This window comes from Mangifera indica, unplaced genomic scaffold (assembly GCF_011075055.1).
Source record: "Mangifera indica cultivar Alphonso unplaced genomic scaffold, CATAS_Mindica_2.1 Un_0044, whole genome shotgun sequence".
Taxonomy (NCBI): domain Eukaryota; kingdom Viridiplantae; phylum Streptophyta; class Magnoliopsida; order Sapindales; family Anacardiaceae; genus Mangifera; species Mangifera indica.
The window spans coordinates 125,814-152,550 of NW_025401136.1; the positions used below are offsets into that span (position 1 = coordinate 125,814).

Sequence of the window (26,737 nt, forward strand, 5' to 3'; positions counted from 1 at the left end):
AGTAAATACCACCAAGGTAATGCATTAATAGAAAAGAATAAGTTCTGAAAGAAGTAAAGAATGATTTTCCTTTTGTTTTTTCTGACTACTAAAGTAGTTGTTTCAGCACCCAGGAAACTTTTCAACTCAATAGCAGAAACAGTGAGATTCTCTCTGCTGTACTGCTATGAAAAGAATAGATTGAACTTCTAGAAAAGCAGGGTTACAATTGTCCGGCATCAGACAAAGACTGACTAAAAAGATCCCCCCAGAAGCACCATGAACGATGCTCCCACTAGCTGATTGCTACCAGATCATCGTCAAAGCCAAAACCAATATAAACAAATTGTTACATCATGAAACAATATTACTTGCTTATTCTCACTCAGACCAGTTTTGCTTTCATATATGAAACATATGTCAGGTATATTTAAGGAGAGAAAAACTGCATATAAATCCTTCACATAAATTAAAATTAGTACATTTTCAAACATTGAGATTGAGAGAAAGTTACACTTAAATGAACAAAAAATGTAATTATATGTAGCTTCAATCATGCTTTACAAACATCAAAAAGTAACATCAAGTGTGATCAATTTTTTGAGGCAGACTGGAAGATGAATACAGCAGTCAAAACACCAACTAATGCTGTAACTCCTAAGGCTGCTGTAGGCAAGGGTGTTGTGAGCTCGAAATTCTGCAGAACATAAAATCAACATGGATGTGGTGAGATAAATTGCTCAAAAGTATTTTTATATTCTTTTTAGTTGAGTGTGAGTTGAGTTGGGAACTGTGTTATATCCAGGCAAGGATTTGAAATTAACATAGCTTTGGATTACATCAATCATTTTACTCAGGCGTAGACCCATCAATCCCTTGTTCTCCTCCCTACCGACACTCACTCAACTTGAGTTATCTGAGTTTTACATACATAGTTGAGTGCAGAATATGCCAATCAATCAAAGACACATGCTAAGAGTTTCCAGGAACATTTGGAAGCGGCCCAGCTTAGGCCTTTCCAAGACTATACAGGAAACTGAAATTGCTTGTATGATTCCACTCAGGTATGTTGAAACCATTAGTGTTGAAGGCATTTTTTTTTTTTAACAGGAAAATATTTCAAATTATTTGTGTAGCACATCATATTAACCTTCAGCTGTATCATGGCTCATTAACTCGGTGATCAATACTGACACTTAAAATCAGGTTTTCACCTAGAAAGTATCATCTATGCTCAGACTAGGATGACAGAGACATGCCATACCTCCAAAAGTCCCTTGCCTGTTGCTATTTCAACACTAATGGCCACTGCAAAGCCCACCATTGCAAGCCGACCTAGCCATACATCCAACCTGTTGTCCCCCTGGGTATTTTGCTCACATCTCACTGAAACTGGAGTAGCTTTGCATGAACGATTCCTTCGGTGAGAAATTCTCCATGCTATTGAAAATGAGAGCAAGCATCAAACATCACGGCTATAATTCTTGGCAAACAAATCAAACATGGAAAATGGAAGCAAGAATCAAAGAGTATTAGACATGCATGATATTGATTGTTTCATGGATAACCAGACCAACTAGAGTAATGCCAGATTCTTTCATACACAGCTTTGGGGGATATTTGGAGAAACTGTCAACACAATCAAAACCCATCTACTCTAGGTTTTATGTCATGGTTTAATCACAATGCATTGATATTGTAAAACAAGAAACCCCTGGGACTTAATGAGAAAAATGAGTGTGATTACGCAGCAAAATGGAATCTGACAACGCTAAGGGTAGTTGCTCAAGTTGTATATGGGGTTAGGCTCATTCAGTAATGTTCCTGCATAAGTATGCATCAAACCAAACAGATATGGTCTGAGCTTATAAACTGAACCTAGACTATATTCGCCAGTGATTTGAGATTGACACATTCACATGTTCAATTTTCATCAACGACCTTACATTTTTCTTTTAACTTTTATGAAATTTCAGAGGACAATAATCGAAAAGCCATTTATGTCTATTTCCAAATTTAATGGAGCCTCCAAACTTTAACTTAACCTTAAGAGAGGTAAATGTAAATGAACTTGAACTTAAGCTAAATAAAGATTTTCGTCCCCAAATTTCCTTACATGCCAATATAAATAGATATTAAACAGTTATGAAAATACTTCATATTATGAATATGGGGAGACAGAAGCAGGTGACATACAAAGCGGAGAACCAGTGGCAAAGGTAGTTCCGATTCTTGCAAGATTCGAAGTGGGTAATAGAGAGCTGCTATGAGTTCTTGGTAAGCTCAAAGCAAAAGCATCTGCAACATAAAAATCCCTTGACTTTGGGGTTAATGCAACCGTGAAAAAAAAAAAAAGAGACAGAGACATACAAGCCTACCATGAATGGAGAGGGGAAGAGAAGCCACGGTAATTGTATTTTCCATTCAGTTAGAGAAAGAAAGAGAGAGAGAGAGAGAAGAGGTTGCTGAAACGGCTCCAAGCCACACCGCCTTTCGATTTCTATCGACTCTGTTCGTCATTACCAGACATTCGAACGACTTTTAAAACTGACACGTGTCCTATCCGTTGTCTTTTCAATTTCGATTTATTGTCTGCTTAATTAATCAGAAAATATATGGAAGGCGTTAGTAGTGTTAACAAAAATATTTTCTTTTTGGCCGAATGAGCACTAATTTTAATTTTATTAATTTTTTAGTATATTCCTCTGTTCTCGGTATCTTCTCTCAAGTCACCACAAATCTCAATTTTCACATCCATTTTCCGGTCTGGATATAGCAATTATCATTTATCCTCCTTCTCCGTTTCTCAGTCACTTACTTGCAATTTGTATAAATTCAACCGGAAAAGACAAGCTTCTTCTTCTTCAACCTCTCGGTTTGATCAAAACTCAAGTTTCAATGGCTGCCTTATCAATAGGGACCCACTTGTCTCCATTAAACCTGTTCAAGGAACAATTTTTCTCTCTCACTTCTTTGTCCTCTCTTCACTCCTTTCCGAGCTTTGCTACGATTAGAAGTTCGAGATTGCATCTTCGTAATGGGGTTCTGGCTAGAGCTGAAGACAAGGCAAGAGACTCTTCTTCTTCTACAAAACAACAACCCGACAGTCAAAAACAGCTTCAGGTTCTTCTCTCTCTTTCTTTATTATGAAAACTTCAACTTCTTAAGGTTGCCATTTGGTTTTTATATGAATTTTGCCTAGTTTTACGGCTCATTTGATTTGTTTGTTAATTTTGGAAGAACTGCAAGCCTTTAAATATCACTCTATTTTTCGCTGAACCTTAAATTTGTGGGATTGCCCACTTATTTGTTTGCTAATTTAATGAGTCTGGATAGGTGGTTTTGTTTGAACACGTGGAACTGGAAAAGGCCTAATTTTTCGTTTAAGTTTCATTTTTTTTTTAATGGATCTGAATGAGGGGTTTGGTTTAGACTGTATGAATTTGGATTCAGTTTATTGTTAAATGGTGTTACAATTTTTATTGAATACATTAGTGAGGTAGAATATGAAAGTTCTGGTTAGTTTTCTGAGGCTCTTCTACTCAGTTTAAAGTACATTAGTTAGTTTGTTTGTTTGGGTTACTTAATACATTTGTGCAGTAGTATTACCAGAGTGAATTTTTATCAAAGGCTTTAAATTTTGGTTAATCTTGTGAAGGTAAGATGCATTTTTGCTGCTTTAGGTTGGCCATTAGTTGTCTAATTGTCTGTGAATCTATCAATAGAGTGTATAGCATTTTTCAGTTAATCATAGTTTTGATGCGGATAGTGGTGGGATTGAGTGAGCCAAACTTGAAGGTTAGATTTTTTAAGTAGTTTTGAGTATGCTGGAGATTAGGAGTGAAATTAGATCGGAAAGAGCATAAGACAAGCAATAACTCCAAGACTTAAAGGCCAAGCCACCAGTTAAGGAGGAGCTCAAGCACCAATCTTAGCCATGGATTGGATAAAGGATATAAACACAAAAGATTTTTTGTCTTCTTTTTTGTCTTTCCATTACAATTCTGAGGGCCTGTTATAAGTCTTGGAACACACTCCAAGCTTAGTAATATTTTAATTAATAACTTTGACTCAAGACTAAAGTACAACTTACTAGACTTTTAGAAAACTGCAAACAAAGCAAATTTCCAAGAAATTAAATGAAAGACTACAATTCCTGTAGAGCTAGGAATTTGGATTTACTACAATTCCCATAGAGCTTGGAATTTGGATTTAGCTGTCTTGGAAATCTGATGCCAATTGATGGTTTCACATACTGGTGATGACTTCTTTGTATCACTTCTCAGGCAAGAGTTTCCTTGATCCATGTGATTATATTGTAGCCAACGGGATGCTTTGAGTTCCAATTTATTGTCTTGGAATTTTCATGGGCCATGTAATGGGCCTGGGCCAAATGAGGTGTGTTTGGTGTAGCCGCATTAAGTTTGATGATATTTGCGTGGATATCTACATATTATCATGGGGAATTAACGTTATTGTAGTGTCATGCACATTATATGCCAATTCATTGCTTTTTAGCTTGGAGCAGGATCTGACATCAACATCTCGATCATGTGATCCTTTGTGTTCACTTGATGAAACAAGCTCAAGTGACTTTGAAGCCACATACCAGCCAAAAACAGATTTGCTGAAAGCTCTTGCAGTTTTTGCAGCAGCTGCAGCAGGGGCAGTGGCTATTAATCAATCATGGGTTGCTGCCAATCAGGTAACCTCTAATTTCAGGTTCTCATTGATGGCTTAGATACCTTTGACCAGATAATGTTGGTTTCTGTAGATAACTTTTAGTTGTATTAATTATATTCTTGATACAGGATCTTGCCATGGCATTATTATTTGTAATAGGATATGCAGGCATCATTTTTGAAGAGTCTCTCGCTTTCAATAAAAGTGGAGTTGGATTATTGATGGCTGTGAGTTTATGGGTTGTGAGAAGCATCGGAGTAAGTTTCATAATTTGCTATGATTACTTGAGATTTATTGATGAGATAATGTATCATTTAGTTGCTTTCTTTCTATTAATATTCTGACTCAGGTAGCTTGATCTGTAATGAAGGCTTCATACGTCTGTGAAGGCTTAGCATGTATCTGTCACTTGTTTAACATTTTATGAATTCTGTCTTGGATGTAGTCCGATGAATTGAGTACTTATTTTCTCCATTAGTGATATCTGATTTTTAGATTTTAGTTCAAATTGGTTGGATGGCTTTTTAATCTACAAGTTTGTTTTATCATGGAATTTTTAATTCCATGTTGCTTATGACAGAACAATTTAACTGGAGACATGGACTGCACTGATGACCACTTATGGTCTGAAAAGAAAAAAGAAAACTTGTGAAGTGGAAACATTGAACTCTTCCTCTGAATCTATTTACTTTAGTATATGTTTGTGACACCGAGAATTTTTTAATTTTCCAAATTAGTTGCTGTTTCTTGAATATTATTGATAACAACTGTGTAAGCTGCTAATTAACTCCTCCTTTTGTGAAACTGTATCTCTACTGATTGAGTTAATTCACCTATTTCTGTTTGATTAATATCCATTAAATTGCAGTTCTTTTTCCTCATAAATATGCATCTCTAGTTTCTTGGTGTATTTCATTTTGGGTTTTCATCTGTCTTGGTTTCTTGTGTAGGCACCTTCAACTGAAATAGCTGTATCAGAGTTGTCTCATGCATCTGCAGAAGTCAGTGAAATAGTTTTTTTCTTGCTTGGTGCGATGACCATTGTAGAAATAGTTGATGCACATCAAGGATTTAAGCTGGTTACTGACAATATAACTACACGAAAGCCGCGGACTCTGCTTTGGGTGGTAGGTGCTCTATTTCTGCTGGCATAATCAGACTGACAAGTCCCTTCTGCTTGCTGTTTCTGATATTTAACTTATATTGAAAAATTATGCATGTGCGGTGGAGCATAAATGTTAGCTAGTTTGTATTGTACAATGGATATAGTTATCTATCAACTACAGATGGAACTTTGCAACTTTACCAGAGGGGGTCAGTGCAGCAACAGTAATTTCTTAAAGAGTGCCTCATTTCTGAATATGGTTTATGGGACTTTTAATCGTGTTTTCCCATTACTCTTATCTGTTGAACTTGCCTGAGATGCTACTGAAGTATTTATAAATCTTAGGGACATCAGAACTAGTCATAAAGAGAAGTTTTTGGAGTCGGTTAGACAATTATCTAGAGAAGCATTCACTGCAAGCAGTAGTTATTAATGTTTTTTGATGATTTATTTGATTTCATGATCTATTCTCAGTAATTTTGCATCAGAAAATCTGGCAGCAGTTTTGTTTGCTGTGGAAATGACTTCAGTCTTTCTTTGAATCAGAATGACATTTCAGTGGCTAGTTAACATTCTTTTCACTTGATTCAATCTCATTATCCTTCTCTCTATGTGGAGATTGCAGTAACACCCATATATTTTTCACAATGTGTTTCCTTTTAATTAATGATGTTTGATGTTTTATACTGTAATTGCAGGTGGGTTTTGTGACTTTTTTCCTTAGTTCAATCCTTGACAACCTGACTTCTACTATTGTCATGGTTTCTTTATTGAGAAAACTAGTACCTTCCTCGGACTACCGCAAGTATGTGCTGGAAAATCTAGATTTTTTTCTAATACAATTAAAGATATTCAGGAACACTGATAAGTTTGCATATTCTTATTATAAATATTAATAAGCTTGTCTTCATTTGATGTTTTGGTGGTGAAAAAAAAAAAAAAGAATATGAGGACTATTGTTTCTTTATCAAGGTTGAACATCATTTATTCAAGAAAAGAGGAAGTTGAAATGCTGAAAGCCAATTCCGATATAAGGAGCATCATTGACTGGCCATTTAAACTTGGAATAATTTTCTGTTTCATAGGACGCCTTCATTTGTTCTACTCGTATAGATTAACTTGCAGGGCTTCAAAAGTTCAGCTTTTCATTTAAGTTGTTTATTTGGGTTTTTGTTGTCTTTCATCTACTGGAACCTGTCAAACCAGTTCCTTGGTCTCTCCCTTTAAACTTGTTTTCTGTAACTAAAATAAAAGAGAATCATTACTTGGCTCTGCAAAACTACAGTCAAACATTTGGATCTTTCTACAGGCTTCTTGGAGCTGTTGTTGTAATAGCAGCAAATGCTGGGGGTGCATGGACTCCAATTGGTGATGTTACCACTACCATGCTATGGATACATGGCCAGATATCCACATTGCCAACAATGAAGGTCTTTATCTTCATCTTGCTTTGCAAGCATCTGTTCCTTGGGATTGAATGCGTGATGTATGTTAATATTGCCCATTATAGCATAAGTCTTACAAAACAAGGTATTACTATATTGCACCGGCATTAGGATATGTTTCATGCTTTGGATGCTTATTGAAACTTTTCTCTTTGAGTCTTTGTGTGTAACTCTGTAAGGTGAGAAGCGGGTCCTGCTAGGAATTCTCATGAAATGAACCATGTGCAGAAGTTTGGTTTACTAGAGTTTTACAATTTTAATGAACGCTACTTTTTATGAGAGAGGTGAAAATTATTTTTTTCAAGCTTGAAACCTTTTTAGCCACTTGCCAACCAGGAAAAAATGATGATTCACAAATAATAGTAGTAGACGTACAAATGTACAGAATTATGCTTCAAAAGGTAGGTTTACTGTTCAACTGCTCCCAAAGTATACAAATCCTTGGTCTAACAGTTCTAATCCCATGCTTTTAATGTAGTAGACACCTCTGTGCGTCCTTTTTAGATTTAACGCTTGGACATCAGAGAGTTGATGTCTTTGCTTCGTGGGATAGCGTTGCACTGACATTCTTCCTCATTTTGCATTTTCGGTGCTTGCAGAGCTTGTTTCTGCCTTCAGCTATTTCTCTGGCTGTTCCGTTGGCTCTTTTGTCACTGACTAGGTACTCTTTTTGCATTTTTAAAGCAAAGCTGCTGATGTTGAATTTTCAAAAGTTTGACTTCACCAATGAGAAGATTAAATGATATGAATTTCTCTTCTTCCATTCAGTGAAGTTAATGGGAAAGGACATGACACTCCTAATATTTTGGCATCAGAACAAATGGCTCCTAGAGGACAGCTTGTTTTCTCCGTGGGTATTGGGGCTCTGATCTTTGTTCCTGTGTTTAAGGCACTGACTGGCTTGCCTCCTTACATGGGCATGCTGCTTGGTCTTGGAGTTCTTTGGATTTTGACTGATGCTATTCATTATGGTGAATCGGAAGGGCAAAAGTTGAAAGTTCCACAGGCTTTATCACGGATTGACACTCAAGGAGCCCTTTTCTTCCTTGGAATACTTTTGTCCGTCAGCAGGTATATAGACAAACAATTCTCTGGTTCTCTGTTTCCTTTAGGCACTGCAAGGTGATTAAATTTTTTATTTTTTTTAATTTTCACTTAGCGTGCTTTCAGTGTTAGAATTATCTTGGGGATATTCAAAAAAATTTTGACTAGATATTACCCAGTGACAGGAATTATTTTTTCTCATTTGCCAATAGTTGGTTGTCATTGCAGCCTTTCTTCGTCAAAATTTGAAGGTCAGTGATTTCTGTTCAGGTTTTAGGGGATTGCAAATGTGATCTAGTGATAAGTCTGAACTGGAAACAGTTAAACAATTCTTGTCTTAGTCCGATTCTTATTGTTCTTTTATTCACATTTTAGAAACAGTGATGTTGAGCCACACATTGGGGATATCCTCCCCCTCTCATGTGCACCATTTCCCTCAGAGGTTGAATCCATTGACCATGATCTCCCCATTTCGAAGGAGGCATTTTAAAACATACTATGATATATCTTAAATCATGTGGGTAGATGTTGAGTTGCTGTGGTGGTGACTCAACATCTAGTTGACAATTTCTGGGTGGCTGAATCATTGTGTGGATGAGCAGTTGATTTAGCATAGCAAATTGACAAGACTTTGTGGATCAATAAATCTTTCATATCTGTAGCATGACTTAAGTTCGTTTGTTACCTATTGTCTTTTTTCTATTATAATAAGCTCTCTATTGCTGGCATTTGTGGATTCGGAGACCGCTGATTTGAAAATCTGTGTTGTTGTTGTCTAGCCTGGAGGCAGCTGGTGTTCTCCGGGAGTTGGCAAATTTCCTTGATGCTAACATTCCTAACGCAGACCTGATTGCGAGTGCAATCGGGGTTGTATCAGCAATAATAGACAATGTTCCCTTAGTTGCGGCAGCAATGGGAATGTACGATCTCACCTCTTTCCCGCAAGATTCTGATTTCTGGCAGCTGATAGCATTTTGTGCTGGTACTGGTGGGTCCATGCTTATTATCGGCTCTGCTTCTGGAGTCGCATTCATGGGGATGGAAAAGGTGGACTTCTTTTGGTATTTGCGGAAGGTATCTATCATGATTTCTGTAAAATCTTGATTGAAAATACCATTATTCTGTTTTGTAAATTAAACCTTTTCTCTTTGTATAGGTGAGTGGTTTCGCCTTTGCAGGTTATGCTGCCGGTATTGCTGCCTATTTAGCGCTTAATAACCTACACATTTCCCTTCCCACAACTCTTGCTCAGGCTGCTTTCCATCCTGGTTCTTATTAATTAAACCACATTGGTCTGGAAAGCAAGGCAGTAAGTTTCTGATAATGTGCTTCACATTAGATGAACTTGGTGAAGAATGCAAGTGGAACATGAAGGAGTAATTTTATATATGTTCCTCTTGGGATATATAGGCACTTAACCGAACAAAAGAAATTCATAGATCTAATAATTTGAGGTTGATTAGACGTGTAATGCCCTGGAAGATTCACCGATGGGAAGAAAGTGCCAAGAAATTTGTATTGGAAATCTGATATTTTATGATCATATTTTGGTACTTCTGGTCAATGGTATTTTTTGTCAAGATTTTTATGTTATAGCTGGTTCAACCGGTTGGCATTAAATCTTCAGCTAGTCAATCAAGAAAGAGCAAACTTTTTTCTGATTTTGGAATGCATGCTGCTGCACGAAGAAATATTTTGGCGGCCTGTTCATTTACAAAAACTACGGCCAGACCAAGCACAATCACCCAGTGACTTGAGTTTGGTTAAAATGAAAAATAGTTTGATTCGAATTTAATTTAAATTTGTCAAATCAAAATTAAAAATGATTCAAATTCAGTTTAAATAAAAACTTATTCTATTCGATTTGAGTTGAGTATATAGCAAAAATTGATGGTTCGAATCAAATTAAATCACCAATTTAAATTAAATTCGAATTGAATTAAATCAAACACCTTTTAGTTCAAACTCAATTCAGATTTAAAAACTAACCAAATCTTTTGGTACGAATTTAGTTTAAATTTAAATAAAATAAATTTGAATTGAGTTAAACTAATTCGAACTAAATTTTGAGACCGAACCTGTTTAATTTGGATCTAGCCCTACAAAAAATCACAGTCCTTCCATGTCAAACTCCTACAAAAAATTAATTCAAAAGTATACAATTCTTTGCGCATAGTTGAATTATTCCCTTCCCCTCTATAAGACTAACCATATAACAGTTATATGGAAATAATCAAAACCGGGAACGCACTACAGTAAAGACACCCATCTCCCCAAGGACCAAAACTACTAAGATTGATGGTAGCAGGACTGCACTCCAACTCAAGGAATACAAATTCTTCAATGGCCTTTGGTACGCATCAGCATCTTACTGAGTAGACGTGTCACTCTCTCCTTGGTACCACAGCATACACTTAATTTCTCCGCCACTCTTTATACTTTCTTTACTACTGCTCACCATGTGCTCATATAATTTCTCGCCACGCGCCCACTCTCTGATCGCCGTTCCTCCCACCGCACGAGCCCCACTACGGTCTCTCCACCCACGCGCTCCCTCACTAGATTGGCGAAAGACATCCCCGGCCCCACCCCACAGACCTTTGCAGTGTCGATGTCGGCGTGGAGTCGCTCACGCGCTTGTTCCCAGTTGCGCTTGGCGCTGAGACGGAGGATGGAGGGCTGAGATTGGCGGTCTGATGGGACCACTCCGTCCCAATGGCGGTGTTTGGTTACACCACCCCGGCCTGCCATGTTACTCTGCCCCGACAGGATGAAGATCTGAGTTGGGTTGGTCTGGAATGGTAGAATCCATTGTTTCGAAACGGCTGACCTTGACGAAGTTTAAAGAATTTCTTCAATGGAGAATCGAATTTAGTTGCAGCAAACAAAGGAAAATAATGGTGAAGAGATGGGAAGCAGATCTGTAGTGGAGGCCATGGATTGGTGGACAAAATTAATTTTATGATTCAATTTGAGGCCACCTATAAAACCATCCCATAAAGGGTCCAAATTGAAGTAAAGGCATGTTTGGTTTGTGAAATTCTAAGGAGATGATTTGGGGTGTGTCAAAATGGGTCAAACCCAAATCTGGCAGTGGGCCGGACTGGGTCAGATTAACTTTGGTGTGGCATACCCTGTCTATGAGACGGGCAAGGTCGAGACTCACTCAATAGGAGGCTTTGTAGACCGAGTCAACTCACAAAATCACTAAAACCCACCCACAACATAACCCGTACTTAAGTGATTGTATCATGCCGAGCTCTTGATGGAACTGCCTGTTTGTTTAAATAAAAAAATATTTTTTTTCAATACGTTCTTTTAAATTATATTTTTTTATAAAAGAAAACAGGTTAAAAAACGGATTTTTGATTTAAAAAAATTTATTTATAATTAATGAATTAAATTCTTATATTCAATATTATCTACGTAAAATAACCAAAACTTAAATTTAGATTATAATCAATCCCACCTACCAACAAAATTCTACCTTTGTTCTTCACTTTGTCGAGAAAGTTTCCATATATATAACAAGTAGATGGATTTTCCGTGTCCGTGACTACATGTTATTTTTCAACCAACCGATGTCCATTTATTTTGCCTGGCTTGGTGATGAGATGACACAAATACCGTTAGAAGAAATTTGGTACGGAGTGCGTTAACCGTTGAAGACAAAAAGGAGTATTGGACCATGTTTATCAAATTTTGTAACTTTGCATTGGTGAGGGGCTGAGACACTGTATTTGCTCTTTAAAAGCCAGGCTCTAATCCAAAACAATATTCATAAAAATATATGTAAATATTTTTAATATATAAATAGATATATGTAATTATGTAATTAAATAATTAAATAATTTTAAATTAATAATAAAATAACATCTAATCATATGATTATACATATAAATATATATTCATAATATATACAAATAATATTAGTTATTTAATGTATTAGAACGCACGCTTAACTATTCATGACATATAAAAGACGGGTAAAGTAAAAAATCTCACTTTGTTAATCTTCAAACAAAAACTTTATGGTGTTTGGTTTGAATAATTCATTATTAGTAAAATTGAAAAATTACTTTAAAGATTATTAGAGATTCCACGTTTTCTTTTTTTCTCTCCACATGTTGCCTTTATTATGTTTTGTAAATTTTGAATTTTGAAACAATTCTGATAGCTCCTAAATTTTGTTTCAACAATTTAAGGTTAATTTTTTAACAACGTCAACCATTACAAAATTGACCAAAATTTTATTAAAACTGAACATTCGGGCGGGGTCGAAGTTGATTACTGGGCTAATTAGGCCCATTATGAGTGGTCCCAGCAGCAAGTGTTCCTTTTGAATATAGTTGCTTGGCTTACCAACTACCTTCAATCGTTAAACATGATTGTAAATTATGCAAACGCTTTTGTTGCCGCCCACCGGTCGCTCCAGCATCCTACCGCCGGTAGTGGGGTTGTTTCCCTCCCACCGCCGTACGCTGTTCTTTAATATCGCCTGCAGTGTTGGTGCGTGTCCACCAAATTGTTTCTCCTCTGCCAAAACCCTTCAGTCTTCTTCTAATTGTAGAGGATCAAGATACTCTATCACTAAACTCGCTTCTTCTCCGGTCACACCTGCTTTCACATCTCCCGTAGAAGATTCGGAAAAGGCCAAACTTGCTCAGGTTTGTCTGCCCCTTCTCGCGTTTTTTATCTTTATTTCTGTGATTTGTTGCTTAGATAATGTGGGAAATAAAAAGAAAAATGCTTATTTTCTTTGTTGAAGCCTTGGTTAAGCATTGGCTTTGTTGGACGTTACACAATTTCAGCCTTGGGTAGCAGTTTGTATACTAGTCTTTGTTATTTTGTGAGAAATGCTTTCTTATTATCTGAGAAAAAATTGTTTGTGTTTGTTATCATTATTATTGGTCAGGCTTTCGCTGTAATAATTGACATTATTTCATTAATTTTAAAAAATCTCCCCACGGATATGTAGAAGAGCAATTCATATCTTACTGGATGTCTACACTGAAAGGATCACTTATTGAGCCATCAGAAATGCTTGTGACTTAGGTTTGATGCATATGAAATTAACACAATATTCTTTCTTTTAGTATTTAGCTGAAGTTTATGAATTTCTGAGGTTTCAGGCTCCTCCTCGTGCTGATGTGGTGAAAAGCTAGAAAAATGGCATGGTATTAAATCTTCTGGGAATGGGTGCTGCTATTCTTGGAATGCAAGCCACTGTGGGACTGTTGGTTGCAAAGGCTCTTACTTCCTCAGCTAATCCATATTAGCAGGGAGTCCATCCTGGCTACTGTCCTGTTCTGGCATTGGATGTATTCCCTGTGCAGGTACACATATTGACTTCAGACTTCTGATACTACTTTTTGTTAATTTTGGAGATTTTGATTTGTCTTATTGTATATATCAGTAGGGGACCAATTAATTTCTTCCTGTTTTTAGAATTTATTCAAACAGAAGAGATAAATTTTAAAAAAAAAGGAAGGATCTAAAATTTAAAATCTATATCACAAAAAAAAATCCTGCCATTGTCCTGAATTTGGATCTATTGAAAATTCTCCACAGAAACAGAATTTGAGTAAATCATAAAGGGGTTTAAGAGAAAAATAAAGAGTTTATGGTGGATCTTTTTGGTGTTATACTGTGTTGCTAAAAGCTCTGGATGAGTCTTTCAGGCTCAAAGAAAAAAAATCGCAGCTTCTTTATCTTCTTCTATCTTGGAAAAGAAATAATGATTATGAAAATTTACTCTGGACAAATTACCCCAAAAAAAAAAAAAAATTTACTCTGGACTGACTCTTTTTAGTCCTATACAAGTTACATAGGTTATTCAAATTGTACTTTTTTTATTGAATTTGGTGTGTACTGTTTGAGCATGTAGAGGGATATTAATATTTGTCTCATGAACCCCAGTGATTCACTGGGTCAGCTAAATGATTAAATTAGGACGAGGATATCTTAGTCCTTCATCAACTGAATTGCAGATTCAAACTCAGCCAGGTTACCTCAGCCGGTTTAGAAACTGCAGAATTTGTGCCAATTTATGGATATTCACTTAGCCCTGCTCACACATGCAAACATGAAAACATCATTTTAGCGTTGTTTTTATTGTTAGTAATTTTGTGTTTCCTCTCATCTATCTATTGCTTGTGTTGTGCAGGCATAGGCAAACACAATCCTTTCTCATTTTCTGGGGCTTGTTTTCTCATTGGAGCTGCTGCGGTCAGTGACACTACCAGCTTCACCAGCTCCCAGGGTTGCATAATCTCCAACCCTTTGTTTAACATGATGCATGTGATTGCTACTAGTGGAAGCATTATTTTGAAGATTCAATGGTTGAAAAGTGAAATATTGCTTGAGCTCATTATATATATCAATTGAGCAATATTATACGTATCCATTTTTGAGTATACAAATAAGTACATATGTGTTATCATGTGATTGTGTAATACTTTATCTTTGATTCAAAATTATCCAATCACTTGATGATACATATCAAGCGTGTACCCATTTGTGTATTTAAAGTAGTTACGCATAGTTTTGTTGATATCAATTTCGCAATTCTATTATGGCTTAATTATTCCAACTTTTTATGTAGAGAACTTGGCAGTTTCAGACTTGCCGCACGTAGACATGCAACCGCTAGAATAGAAAGGAAGGAAATTTTAAAATCGTCTGAACATTACAAACTACTAGAATAGAATACCATTTAGCAAAATCAAGATTTTAATATCTTCTGGCATCTTAGTAATCAAGAGGTGCTTTATTCTTATAAGCTCACTGGATGGTTACCACTATAACTGAAATACTGTGACACATAGACATGCAACTATTATGGATGAACGGTCTCTTAAAAATGGAGAGATGGCAATTGCAAAAAGAACACACAGTTTTCATAAATTGCAGTATGCACCATTTACAAACAGAGAAACTGAGCAAGAGAAGCAGACTTGCCTCCTGAGTTTTCTTTTCTTTCATCAATTTTCCTGTATTGTGTTTGGCAAAACTTTTCATCACTGTGGTCTTGGTACTTGTCGTACAGCACAGGCACAGACAAACTAGGAAGAACCCATGCAAAAAGACCAAAAAAGAATTGTAAGCAATTCTTAAGAATCTTACAGAAAACACAGCTAATTAGTAGAGGACTCACCGATATAGACAAATGTGAGAAAGTTGAAGAGACTACCAACGAAAGACACCACCGACAACGCGGAAGCAACCTTATGACAAACACACATCGCAAAGAAAGTCTTTCATTTCGAGTTTTGTCCATTAAAAAGATGTTAAACAAATCCAATTTCTCATAAGAAAAATTTAGGAGAATCAGCAGCCAAGCTGAAGGAATATTTCCATTTTTGCAGCAGCTGCAACAGGGGCAATGGCTATTAATATATCATGGGTTTCTGCCAATCAGGTAATCTCTAATTTCAGGTTCTCAGGGATGGCTTAGATACCTTTGACCAGATATTGTTGGTTTCTGTAGATAACTTTTAGTTGTATAAATTATATTCTTGATACAGGATGTCGTCATGGCATTGTTATTTGTAGTAGGATATGCAGGCATCATTCTTGAAAAGTCTCTCGCTGTCAATAAAAGTGGAGTTGGATTATTGATGGCTGTGAGTTTTGTGGGTTGTGCGAAGCATCGGAGTAAGTTTCATAATTTTCAATGATTATTTGAAATTTATTGATGAGATAATGTATCATTTAGTTGCTTTCTTTCAATCAATATTCTGACTCAGGTGGCTTGATCTGTAATGAAGGCTTCATATGTCTGTGAAGGCTTTGCATGTATCTGTCACTTGTTTAACATTGTTATGAATTCTGTCTTGGATGTAGTCCGATGAATTGAGAACTTATTTTCTCCAATAGTGATATCTGATTTTTAGATTTTAGTTCAAATTGGTTGGATGGCTTTTTAATCTGCAAGTTTGTTTTATAATGGAATCTTTAATCCCACGTTGCTTATGACAGAACAATTTTATTGGAGACTTGGACTGCACAGATGGCCATTTATGGTCTGAAAAGAGAAAAGAAAACTTGTGAAGTTGAAACATTGACCTCTTCCTCTGAATCTATTTGTCAATTTTTTCATTCTCCGAATTAGTTGCTGTTTCTTGAATATTATTGATAACAACTTTGCAAGCTACTAATTAACTCCTCCTCCTCTTGTGAAACTGTTATCTCTACTGGTTGAGTTAACTCACCTATTTCTGTTTGATTAATATCCATTAAATTGCAGTTCTTTTTCCTCATAAACATGCATCTCTAATTTCCCAGTGTATGAACGTAGCTCTTATTCAACTGAAATAAAAAATAAAAATAAAAAATATAATAAATAAAAATTATTTTATTATTTAAAATATTATAAAGATAAATCGAATAATTCGAAGAGTTCGGATTTCCCATTTTGGATAGTTTGAGAAGTTTGAAATCTCTTATTTTCTGATCTTTCGAGATACCAGAGACCTTCCACAATCAGTCAAGATTGACTATCTAATTAACAACCCTTAATATATTTTTTCTTTTTTTAAAATTTAAAATACATATTTATAATAAAGATCTACCAATAGATTAAAAAAAAGTATTTCAATTTTAATATTTTTCTCTCTTTTAAAATCATCTTATCCTTAATATGAATATTTATATATTCATTTTTTTATTTTTCTTTTATTTTTTATTTATTTATCTTTTTTAACGTATACTTACCCCTCTCTCTCTCTACTATTTTTTTCTCACTTTTTCCCAAACGACCCTACACCTATTTTTTTTTCTCTTTCAACAAACCAACCTGGTGACCTTCTCCTTCTCTTTTCCCAACAAACCAACGGCCCTCTTTCACCATTTTCTTCTCCTTGTCTTTTTTTCCTTTTATTTTTCTTTTCTCTCTCCTTTCTCTTTTCTTCTTCCTTTTCTTCTCCAGGTCTCCTTCTCTTCTTTTATCTTCTCCCCTCTTGCTCTTTTTAGTTCTTCTTCTTTACTATTTTTGTTGCTTCCTTCTCCTCTCTTTCTTCTGTGTTTTTTTTTTCAGCCATTTCTTGGCGTCGACTTTTGGCAACTTTTCAGATCTCCGGATGTCATCGTCGTGCCAATTTGTTCTCTCATTGCCGATTTGCCTTTCACTATCATCATCTGCAGTTGATCTCGTTTGACAGAACCTTTTAATGACGCTCTATCTTCAGTCGATGACTTTTCAACTTTCTCATTCATCTCCGGTCATTTCTCTCATTGGAATTGCAACAAAAACCAAAGTCGAACTGCTCTGATACGGATTTTGTTAAGAATCTAACACAGAAAATTAAAATACAAAAACATAATAAATTAAAATTATTTTATTAATTAAAATATTATAAAAATAAACTGAACGATACGAAGAGTTCAGGATCTCCCAATTCTGCACAATTCAAGGAGTCCAAAAGCTCCCATTTTTTGTTTATTTGAGACATCGAAAATCTCTCACAATCAGCTAAGATTAACTGTCTAACTAACAAACTCTAACATATTTTTTTATCTACTCTTTTAAAACTAAAGTACACATTTATAATGAGGACTTACTATTGGATAAAGAGAAAGTGTCCCAATCCAAACAATTTCATTTTGGGTTTTCATCAGTCTGATTTTCTTGTGTAGGCACCTTCAACTGAAATAGCTATATCAGAGTTGTCTCATGCATCTGCAGAAGTCAGTGAAATAGTTTTTTTCTTGCTTGGTGCGATGACCATTGTAGAAATAGTTGATGCACATCAAGGATTTAAGCTGGTTACTGATAATATAACCACACGAAAGCCGCGGACTCTGCTTTGGCTGGTAGGTGCTCTATTTCTGCTGTCATAATCAGACTGACAAGTTCTTTCTGCTTGCTGTTTCTGATATTTAACTTATATTGAAAAATTATGCACGTGCGGTGGAGCATGAATGTTAGCTAGTGCAATATTTAGTCCATCTAAAACAAAAATGTGTTCGTTCAGTATCAACAGAAGTTCTGGAAGATTTCATTAGATGAGATAGATTGAAAGCACTGTTCATTGAAATCAGGTATCTTTGAAAGTTGCTAAGTTATGGTAATTTTACTGATTTTCGTTTGCAAAGTGCTGCCCACTTGCGAGTCTGTATTGTACACTGGACTTAGTTATCTATCAACTACAGATGGAACTTTGCAAATTTACCGGAGGGGGTCAGTGCAGCAACAGTAGTTTCTTAAAGAGTGCCTCATTTCTGAATATGGTTTATGGGACTTTTAAACGTGTTTTCCCATTACTCTTATCTGTTGAACTTGCCTGAGATGCTACCGAAGTATTTATAAATCTTAGGGACATCAGAACTAGACATATAGAGAAGTTTTTGGAGTCGGTTAGACAATTATTAAGAGAAGCATTCACTGCAAGCGGTAGTTATTAATGTTTTTTGATGATTTGTTTGATTTTATGATCTATTCTCCTTAGTAATTTTGCCTCAGAAAATCTGGCAGCAGTTTTGTTTGCTGTGGAAATAACTTCGGTCTTTCTTTGAATCAGAATGACATTCCAGTGGCAACTTAACATTCTTTTCATTTGATTCAATCTCATTATCCTTCTCTCTATGTGGAAGATTAGATGAAATTGATATCATTTTGTTGCTTGAGATTGCAGTAACACACCCATATATTTTTCACAATGTGTTTCCTTTTAATTAATGATGTTTGATGTTTTATATCGTAATTGCAGGTTGGTTTTGTGACTTTTTTCCTTAGTTCAATCCTTGACAACCAGGCTTCTACTATCGTCATGGTTTCTTTATTGAGAAAACTAGTATCTTCCTCGGACTACCGCAAGTATGTGTTGGAAAATCTACATTTTTTTCTAATACAATTAAAGATATTCAGGAATACTGATAAGTTTGCATAACAAGTTATTTTCTTATTATAAATATTAATAAGCCTGTCTTCGTCTGATGCTTTGGTGGTGAAATTTATTATTATCACAAGGACTACTTACCCCAAAAAAAAAGAATATGAGGACTAGAGTTTCTTTATCAAGGTTGAACATCATTTATTCAAGAAAAGAAGAAGTTGAAATGCTGAAAGCCAATTCCCATATAAGTAGCATTGACTGGCCATTTAAACTTGGGATAATTTTCTGTTTCATATGATGCCTTCATTTGTTCTACTCATATAGATTAACTTGTGGGGCTTCAAAAGTTCACCTATTCATTTAAATTGTTTTTTTAGCTTTCTGCCGTCTTTCATCTTCTGAAACCAGTTAAACCAGTTCCTTTCTCTCTCTCTTTAAACTTCTGTTCTGTAACAAAAATAAAAGAGAATCACTACTTGGCTCTGCAAAACTACAGTCAGACGTTTGGATCTTTCTACAGGCTTCTTGGAGCTGTTGTTGTAATAGCAGCAAATGCTGGTGGTGCATGGACTCCAATTGGTGATGTTACCACTACCATGCTATGGATACATGGCCAGATATCCCCATTGCCAACAATGAAGGTCTTTATCTTCATCTTGCTTCGCAAGCATCTGTTACTTGGGATTGAATGCATGATGTATGTTAATATTGCCCATTATAGCATAAGTCTTACAAAACAAGGTACTGTATTGCACTGGCATTACGATATGTTTCATGCTTTGGATGCTTATTGAAACTTTTTTCGAGTCTTTGTGTGTAAGTCTGTAAGGTGAGAAGCGGGCCCTGCTAGGAATTCTTGTGAAATGAACCACATGCAGAAGTTTGCATGATTTACTAGAGTTCTACCATTTTAATGAATGCTGCTTTTTATGAGAGTGGTGAAAATTATTCTTTTCGAGCTTGAAACCTTCTTAGCTACTTGCCAACCAGAAAAAAATGATGATTCACAAAAATAGTAGTAGATGTACAGAATTATGCTTCAAAAAGTAGGTTTACCGTTCAACTACTCCCAAAGCTTACAAATCCTTGGTCTAACAGTTCTAACACCATGCTTTTAATGTAGTATACACCTCTGTGCATCCTTTTTAGATTTGACGCTTGGACATTAGAGAGTTGATGTCATTGCTCCGTGGGATAGCATTGCACTGACATTCTTCATCATTTTGCATTTTCGGTGCTTGCAGAGCTTGTTTCTACCTTCAGCTATTTCTCTGGCTGTTCCGTTGGCTCTATTGTCGCTGACTAGGTACTCTTCTTGCATTTTTAAAGCAAAGCTGCTGATGTTGAATTTTCAACCAATGAGAAGATTAAATGATATGAATTTCTCTTCTTCCATTCAGTGAAGTTAATGGGAAAGGACAGGACACTCCTAATATTTTGGCATCAGAACAAATGGCTCCTAGAGGACTGCTTGTTTTCTTCGTGGGTATTGGAGCTCTGATTTTTGTTCCTGTGTTAAAGGAGCTGACTGGCTTGCCTCCTTACATGGGCATGCTGCTTGGTCTTGGAGTTCTTTGGATTTTGACTGATGCTATTCATTATGGTGAATCGGAAGGGCAAAAGTTGAAAGTTCCACAGGCTTTATCACAGATTGACACTCAAGGAGCCCTTTTCTTCCTCGGAATACTTTTGTCCGTCAGCAGGTACAGACAAACAATTCTCTGGTTCTCTGTTTTCTTTAGGCACCGCAAGCTGTTTAAAGGTTTTTTTTTTTTTTCAAATTTTCGCTTAGCATCCTTTCAGTGTTAGAATTATCTTGGGGATATTCAAAAAATATTTGACTAGATATTACCTAGTGACAGGAATTATTTTTTCTCATTTCCCAATAGTTGGTTGTCGTTGCAGCCTTTCTTCGTCAAAATTTAAAGGTCAGTGATTTCTGTTCAGGTGTTTAGGGGATTGCAAATGTGATCTAGTGATAAGTCTGAACTGGAAACAGTTAAACCATTTTTGTCTTAGTCCGATTCTTATTGTTCTTTTATTCACGTTTTAGAAATAGTGATGTTGAGCCACACATTGGGGATGTCCTCCCCCTCTCATGTGCACCGTTTTCCTCAGAGGTTGAATCCATTGACCATGATCTCCCATTTTCAAAGGAGGCATTTTAAAACATACTATGATATATCTTAAATCATGTGGGTAGATGTTGAGTTGCTGTGGTAGTGACTCAACATCTAGTTGACAATTTCTGGGTGGCTGAATCATTGTGTGGATGAGCAGTTGACTTAGCATGGTGAAATGATAAGACTCTGTGGATCAATAAGTCTGTCAAATCTGTAGCATGACTTAAGTTAGTTTGTTTCCTATTGTCTTTTTTCTATTATAATAAGCTCTCTATTGCTGGCATTTGTGGAGTAGGAGACCACTAATTTGAAAATCTGTGTTGTTTTTGTCTAGCCTGGAGGCAGCAGGTGTTCTCCGGGAGTTGGCAAATTTCCTTGATGCTTACATTCCTAACGCAGACCTGATTGCATGTGCAATCGGGGTTCTATCAGCAATAACAGACAATGTTCCCTTAGTTGCAGCAGCAATGAGTATGTACGATCTCACCTCTTTCCCACAAGATTCTGATTTCTGGCAGCTGCTAGCACTTTGTGCTGGTACTGGTGGGTCCATGCTTATCATCGGCTCTGCTGCTGGAGTCGCATTCATGGGGATGGAAAAGGTGGACTTCCTTTGGTATCTGCGGAAGGTATATATCGTGGTTTCTGTGAAATTTTGATTGAAATTCCATTATTCTGTTTAGTAAATGAAACCTTTTCTCTTTGTATAGGTGAGTTGTTTTGCCTTTGCAGGTTATGCTGCTGGAATTGCTACCTATTTAGCGCTTAATAACCTGCACATTTCCATTCCCACAACTCTTGGTCAAGCTGCTTTCCATCCTGGTTCTTAATTATACCGCATTGGTTTGGAAAGCAAGGCAGTAAGTTTCTGATAATGTGCTTTACATTAGATGAACTCAGTGAATAATGCAAGTGGAACATGCAGGAGTAATATTATATATGTTCCTCTTGGGATATACAGACACTTAAACGAACAAAAGAAATTCATAGATTTAATAATTTGAGGTTGATTAGATGTGTAATGGCCTCGAAGATTCACAACTGAGAAGAAAGATAATATCAGAAGCGGATCCACTGTTCAAATTACCCAGTGGCAAGAAATTTGATCTGGAAATTTGATATTTTATGATCATATTTTGATACTTCTGGTAAATGGTACTTTATATAAAGATTTTTATGTTATAGCTTGTTCAGCCAGTTGGCATTAAATCTTCAGCCAGTCAATCAAGAAAGAGCAAATTGTTTTCTGATTTTGGAAATGTTGCCGCACGTAGAAAACTTTTGGCGGCCGGATCACTTACAAAAACGCCGGCGCAACCAACCCACTGACTTGAGTTTCGTTTAAATGGAAGAGTCTAATTCAAGTTCATCAAACCAAAATTAAGAATAATTCAAGTTCAACTTAAATAATATACAACTCAAATTTATAGCTCAAATCGATGATTCAAATTGAATCAAATAATAAATTTGAATTAAACTCAAATTAAATTAAACTAAGCACCTTCTCATACAAGTTTAACTCGATTTAAAAAACTAATCAAATCTTTTAGATCAAATTTGATTTAAATTCAAATTAAGTAAAATCGAACTAAACTGCCTTTTGAGACTAATCCCGCTTGGTTCAAATCCAGCCTTAAAAAAAGCACAGACCTTCCTGTCAAACTTGTAAATGAAAAATCAACTCAAAAGTACACAATTCTTTGCGCATAGCTGCATTATTCTCTTCCCCTCTATAAGACTAACCATATAACAGTAATATGGAAATAATCAAAACCGGGGACTACACTACAGTAAAGACACCCATCCCCCCCAGGACCAAAACTATTAAGATTGATGGTAGCAGCACTGCACTACAACTCAAGGAAAACAAATTCTTCGATGGCTGGAACTTCTCCGATCTTCTTCAAAGCTTCCTTGCTGGGATGGTCGTCGACACCAATAGCCATCACCGCATGCTTGCGCGGAGCAATCCTTCCAACACTCATGAAGCTGACATTAACGTTTTCTTCTCCCAAGATACTCCCCACTGTGCCAATCATACCTGGCTGATCAACCTGTCTGCAAAGTATGATATTACCTTCCAAGCTCACATCCACTCCAAAAGTTCCTACCCTTGTTAAATGTGGAATTCCATCCTTCACCTGTCCCTCAACCCTAATCTCCCCAGAATCAGACATGGCACTGGCAAATTTCGATTCAACATTGGCAATCTGAACCTGGATGAACTCGAGTGGATTCTCAGGTGAGCCATCTAAAAGTATTCGCTCTTCAGTTATGCGAAGACCTCTCTGTTTGGCTGTGTAATCAGCATTGACCAAGTTCACAAACACACTAGATATGGGCTCAATCAGACCCTTGGTGATCATGGCGCGAAGGAGCCTAGTGTCAAGGTCATCCGGGGCTCTAGCAGAAGCATATGTAACTTTCACACTTTTCACACCACTTCCTCCTGCTACTAGTTGGACAGCCAGTCTCCCAAGTTTTTCAGCAAGTTCCACAAATGGTTTCAACTCTGTTAGAACCTGCAATTGAATATAATGATAAAAGTGAATCTTTATGCTCCTTAAATCTCTTCTTCTCTCATTTTATTAAGTAAATTATCTGCAAAACTTATGTAAGCTAATTAATGCCAATAGCTTGAAATTCATCAGCTAAGGCAACCTGCTTAAATTTATATATAAAAAATGAATAGGCAAGCCCAAGTGCTTGCAATCAGTACTAAAAAAACAATTTGACAGTGCTACACATGCACCAATTAGAAGAAAAAAATGGTTTAAAAGGACACAACAGCAATATAATAATAGCCTTAAGCATTACTGTATGAAGTGGCCAAGCCTCACAACCAAAAACCAATCAATTGACCTTGGCATAGCCTGCCACCAATCCTACCAACATTGATAAAATGAAGTTTCATGCTCTCCATTATAATAACAACTATCTACTAAATTAGGCTGGTCCAATTAGAAAATTATAACAATAAGATAGAATTCATTATATACCTCAGCAGGAACCATTGGTGCATTAACTGCAGTAGCTGCAAGCTCTCCTCTCAAGGCTCCCACTACGGCTTCAGCAATTTCAATGGCAACTCCTTCCTGAAATCGAACCCAACATTACTTGATAACATTATTTTGTGAGGATTATAGAAAACATAACCAATTGCATTAGCTGATCTAATAAACCTGAGCCTCCATTGTACTAGCACCAAGATGTGGAGTCACAGTAACCCTCTCATGTTGTACCAGCTTGCTGTCTGTTGGTGGTGGCTCCACTGTGAAAACATCAAGTGCTGCCTGTGACAGAGAAGATCATTTTATTAACTCTTCTTTACGATAAAAACATCGTGCTTCAGACTATGAGAATGCTCACCTGTGCAACAATTCCAGCATCCAGCGCCCTCACCAAAGCTTCCTCATCAATCACACCTCCACGAGCAACATTGACAATTCTAACTCCTTTCTTCATTTTCGCAAAAGTCTCATCATTAAGCATCTTTGATGTGGCAGGGGTAAGAGGCATATGCAAAGAGATGAAATCAGCATTAGCTATAGCTTCATCAAAGCTCACAAGTTCCACACCGATAGCACGAGCACGGTCTGCCGGTGCATACGGATCATGTGCAATAACATTCATACCAAGACCCTTAGCTCGACGAGCAACCTCTGATCCAACCTTTCCAAACCCCAGCACAGCAAGTGTTTTACCCACAAGAGAAACACCAACATACTTGTTCCGTTGCCACTTCCCTATATTTCACAACACCCATGCAAACCAACATATTAATAAATCTCAGCACAACAGATCTCCAAAATCATTATATCAAGAAATATAAGTTCATTTAGAAGATCTGTTCTTAGTTTTTAACACAAAAGCTTAATAAACTCCAAAAATTAGTAAAATAAATCGGCCCAATGAAAACTAATACACAATTCTATTAAGTACTTCCAGTCCATTTGGATTGCAATTCGAAAATAATAATCAACAAGAAAATTTATATCACTATTTTCAAAATCCAAGAATTATTATTATATAATTTTCAAAGCATTTCAACTCATTCAAACTAAATGAGTCCTAATCAAGTTTCTTGAATCCTTTATTTTCAAATGAAAAACTGCATGTAAATTATATATGAAACAGGGAGTAATTAAACGAACTAACCGGCTTTGACAGAGGCATCAGCCTGCGCCACATTTCTGGCCATGGCAGCCAAAAGCGCGATCCCGTGCTCCGCAGCCGCAACAGTATTAGCAGTAGGCGCGTTCACAACCAAACATCCGAACTCGGTAGCAGAAGCCAGATCCACATTATCAATACCCACACCGGCTCTGCCGACCACCTTCAACCTCCCACCCGAAGACTCAAACACTTCACGGCTCACCTTTGTCCCGCTCCGCACAATCAGCGCGTCGCACAACGAGATCTTGGTGCAGAGCTCCTCTGGAGTCAAGTTATAAGAGCAGTCGACGTTGGCAAACTCCTTAAGGAGATCCAAACCCGCCGCTCCCAGCTTCTCGGCCACGAGTACGGTCGGTTTGGAGGAAAGTCCACCGCTGGAAGCCACTATGACGAACCGAGGCAGGTCCCGCTTACGACCGCTGAGATTAACGGAGAAAACGGGGAAAACAGATTGTTTGGAAGAGAGAGGGAGCTTGAGAGAAGGGTGACGGAGAGTTGAGGCGGTGAATAACGTGGCCATTTTGTTTGACGGCAGAGTTCGTGAATGAAAGTAAAGTGAGAACTGGAGAACGAATTTATAGTAACGGAGTGTTTGGGTGGTCAGTGAGAGTGTAAAGGGTTTAAACGAAAGCGAGGTTTATGCAGGCGCGTGTCGTGGAGTGTGCAAAGGTTGCTGCTCCAATAAGTTTTTGGTTTGGTTTGGTTTGGTAAGTTGTTAGGTGTTGTTTGGTTTATATATGGTTATTACATTATAATTTAGAAATAAGTAAAAAATGAAAAAGAAAATTACGAAAAATTATACAATTAATAAACTATTTAAGGAAATTGCACCCAACGTTTCATGTGTTCCCTTATTATTAAAGAAATAAAAATTTATAATTTTATCTTGAAAATAAGTAATTTGAAAATTTTATTTTATGAAATAATAAATTTGTTCATGGGAAGTTATACCATGAAGTCTAGGAATTCAAAATTTTCACTTTTTTTTTAACTTTTTCTCACTTGTTTATTATTCTCATTAATAAATATGAGCAATGTTATGTGGACCAATTTTTTATATATAATTCATATAAACAGTGATTTGTCATCATACAATTAGGTGATTTTAAAACATGTGTCATCATATGATAAAGAAATATCTAATCATATGATGATACATCATCTGTATACATAAATTGTATATAAAAAATAGATATACATAATTTTATTGAATAAATATATCTTTAATTTTTACTATCTACGTATTTATTTATACACAAGAGTATAACAAAAAAACAATTAAAAGAGTAGTAAAATTATAAAAAGAGTCATCGACAACAAATAACTATAAAAAAGAGAGTTTTATAA

The 26,737-nt window shown here is 36.3% G+C and overlaps 4 protein-coding genes across 4 annotated transcripts; 2 read left to right on the plus strand and 2 right to left on the minus strand.

The window, feature by feature from the left end:
• Positions 1–404: 404 nt before the first annotated feature.
• Positions 405–2,507, minus strand: LOC123206648 (stress enhanced protein 1, chloroplastic-like). The gene is made up of 4 exons (XM_044623844.1): positions 2,358–2,507; positions 2,176–2,277; positions 1,244–1,419; positions 405–676 (listed from the first exon to the last, which is right to left on the minus strand). The coding sequence occupies exons 1-4, from the start codon at positions 2,401–2,403 to the stop codon at positions 572–574; spliced, it is 429 nt and encodes a 142-aa protein (XP_044479779.1). The 5' UTR covers positions 2,404–2,507; the 3' UTR covers positions 405–571.
• Positions 2,508–2,639: 132 nt separating this feature from the next.
• On the plus strand, positions 2,640–9,929 carry LOC123206642 (sodium/proton antiporter 1-like). The gene is made up of 10 exons (XM_044623834.1): positions 2,640–3,102; positions 4,508–4,684; positions 4,791–4,919; positions 5,613–5,789; positions 6,466–6,572; positions 7,077–7,197; positions 7,812–7,873; positions 7,981–8,283; positions 9,036–9,330; positions 9,413–9,929. The coding sequence occupies exons 1-10, from the start codon at positions 2,878–2,880 to the stop codon at positions 9,533–9,535; spliced, it is 1,719 nt and encodes a 572-aa protein (XP_044479769.1). The 5' UTR covers positions 2,640–2,877; the 3' UTR covers positions 9,536–9,929.
• A 5,684-nt stretch (positions 9,930–15,613) lies between these two features.
• LOC123206650 (sodium/proton antiporter 1-like) lies at positions 15,614–22,423 on the plus strand. The gene is given in 10 exon segments (XM_044623845.1): positions 15,614–15,676; positions 15,783–15,887; positions 15,889–15,912; positions 17,893–18,069; positions 18,966–19,072; positions 19,612–19,732; positions 20,336–20,397; positions 20,492–20,794; positions 21,549–21,843; positions 21,925–22,423. Coding segments are annotated over 10 exon segments (1,350 nt in total). The 5' UTR covers positions 15,614–15,640; the 3' UTR covers positions 22,045–22,423.
• A 424-nt stretch (positions 22,424–22,847) lies between these two features.
• LOC123206641 (D-3-phosphoglycerate dehydrogenase 1, chloroplastic-like) lies at positions 22,848–26,017 on the minus strand. The gene is made up of 5 exons (XM_044623833.1): positions 25,373–26,017; positions 24,584–24,960; positions 24,397–24,507; positions 24,214–24,309; positions 22,848–23,736 (listed from the first exon to the last, which is right to left on the minus strand). Exons 1-5 carry the CDS (start codon positions 25,908–25,910, stop codon positions 23,065–23,067), a joined length of 1,794 nt encoding a protein of 597 aa, XP_044479768.1. The 5' UTR covers positions 25,911–26,017; the 3' UTR covers positions 22,848–23,064.
• Positions 26,018–26,737: the final 720 nt, after the last annotated feature.

Excerpts from the sequence above, each read along its gene's own strand:
- LOC123206648 (XM_044623844.1), bottom strand. The coding sequence starts at position 2,403 with ATGGAAAATACAATTACCGTGGCTTCTCTTCCCCTCTCCATTCATG. Across the intron at positions 2,278-2,357 it reads TCTTCCCCTCTCCATTCATG|ATGCTTTTGCTTTGAGCTTA; the intron begins GTAGGCTTGTAT and ends TTTATGTTGCAG. Across the intron at positions 677-1,243 it reads CAGGCAAGGGACTTTTGGAG|AATTTCGAGCTCACAACACC; the intron begins GTATGGCATGTC and ends TATGTTCTGCAG.
- LOC123206642 (XM_044623834.1), top strand. The coding sequence starts at position 2,878 with ATGGCTGCCTTATCAATAGGGACCCACTTGTCTCCATTAAACCTGTTC. Across the intron at positions 3,103-4,507 it reads ACAGTCAAAAACAGCTTCAG|GATCTGACATCAACATCTCG; the intron begins GTTCTTCTCTCT and ends AGCTTGGAGCAG. Across the intron at positions 7,198-7,811 it reads CCACATTGCCAACAATGAAG|AGCTTGTTTCTGCCTTCAGC; the intron begins GTCTTTATCTTC and ends CGGTGCTTGCAG.
- LOC123206641 (XM_044623833.1), bottom strand. The coding sequence starts at position 25,910 with ATGGCCACGTTATTCACCGCCTCAACTCTCCGTCACCCTTCTCTCAAG. Across the intron at positions 24,508-24,583 it reads ATGCTGGAATTGTTGCACAG|GCAGCACTTGATGTTTTCAC; the intron begins GTGAGCATTCTC and ends TCTCTGTCACAG. Across the intron at positions 24,310-24,396 it reads CTAGTACAATGGAGGCTCAG|GAAGGAGTTGCCATTGAAAT; the intron begins GTTTATTAGATC and ends GTTCGATTTCAG.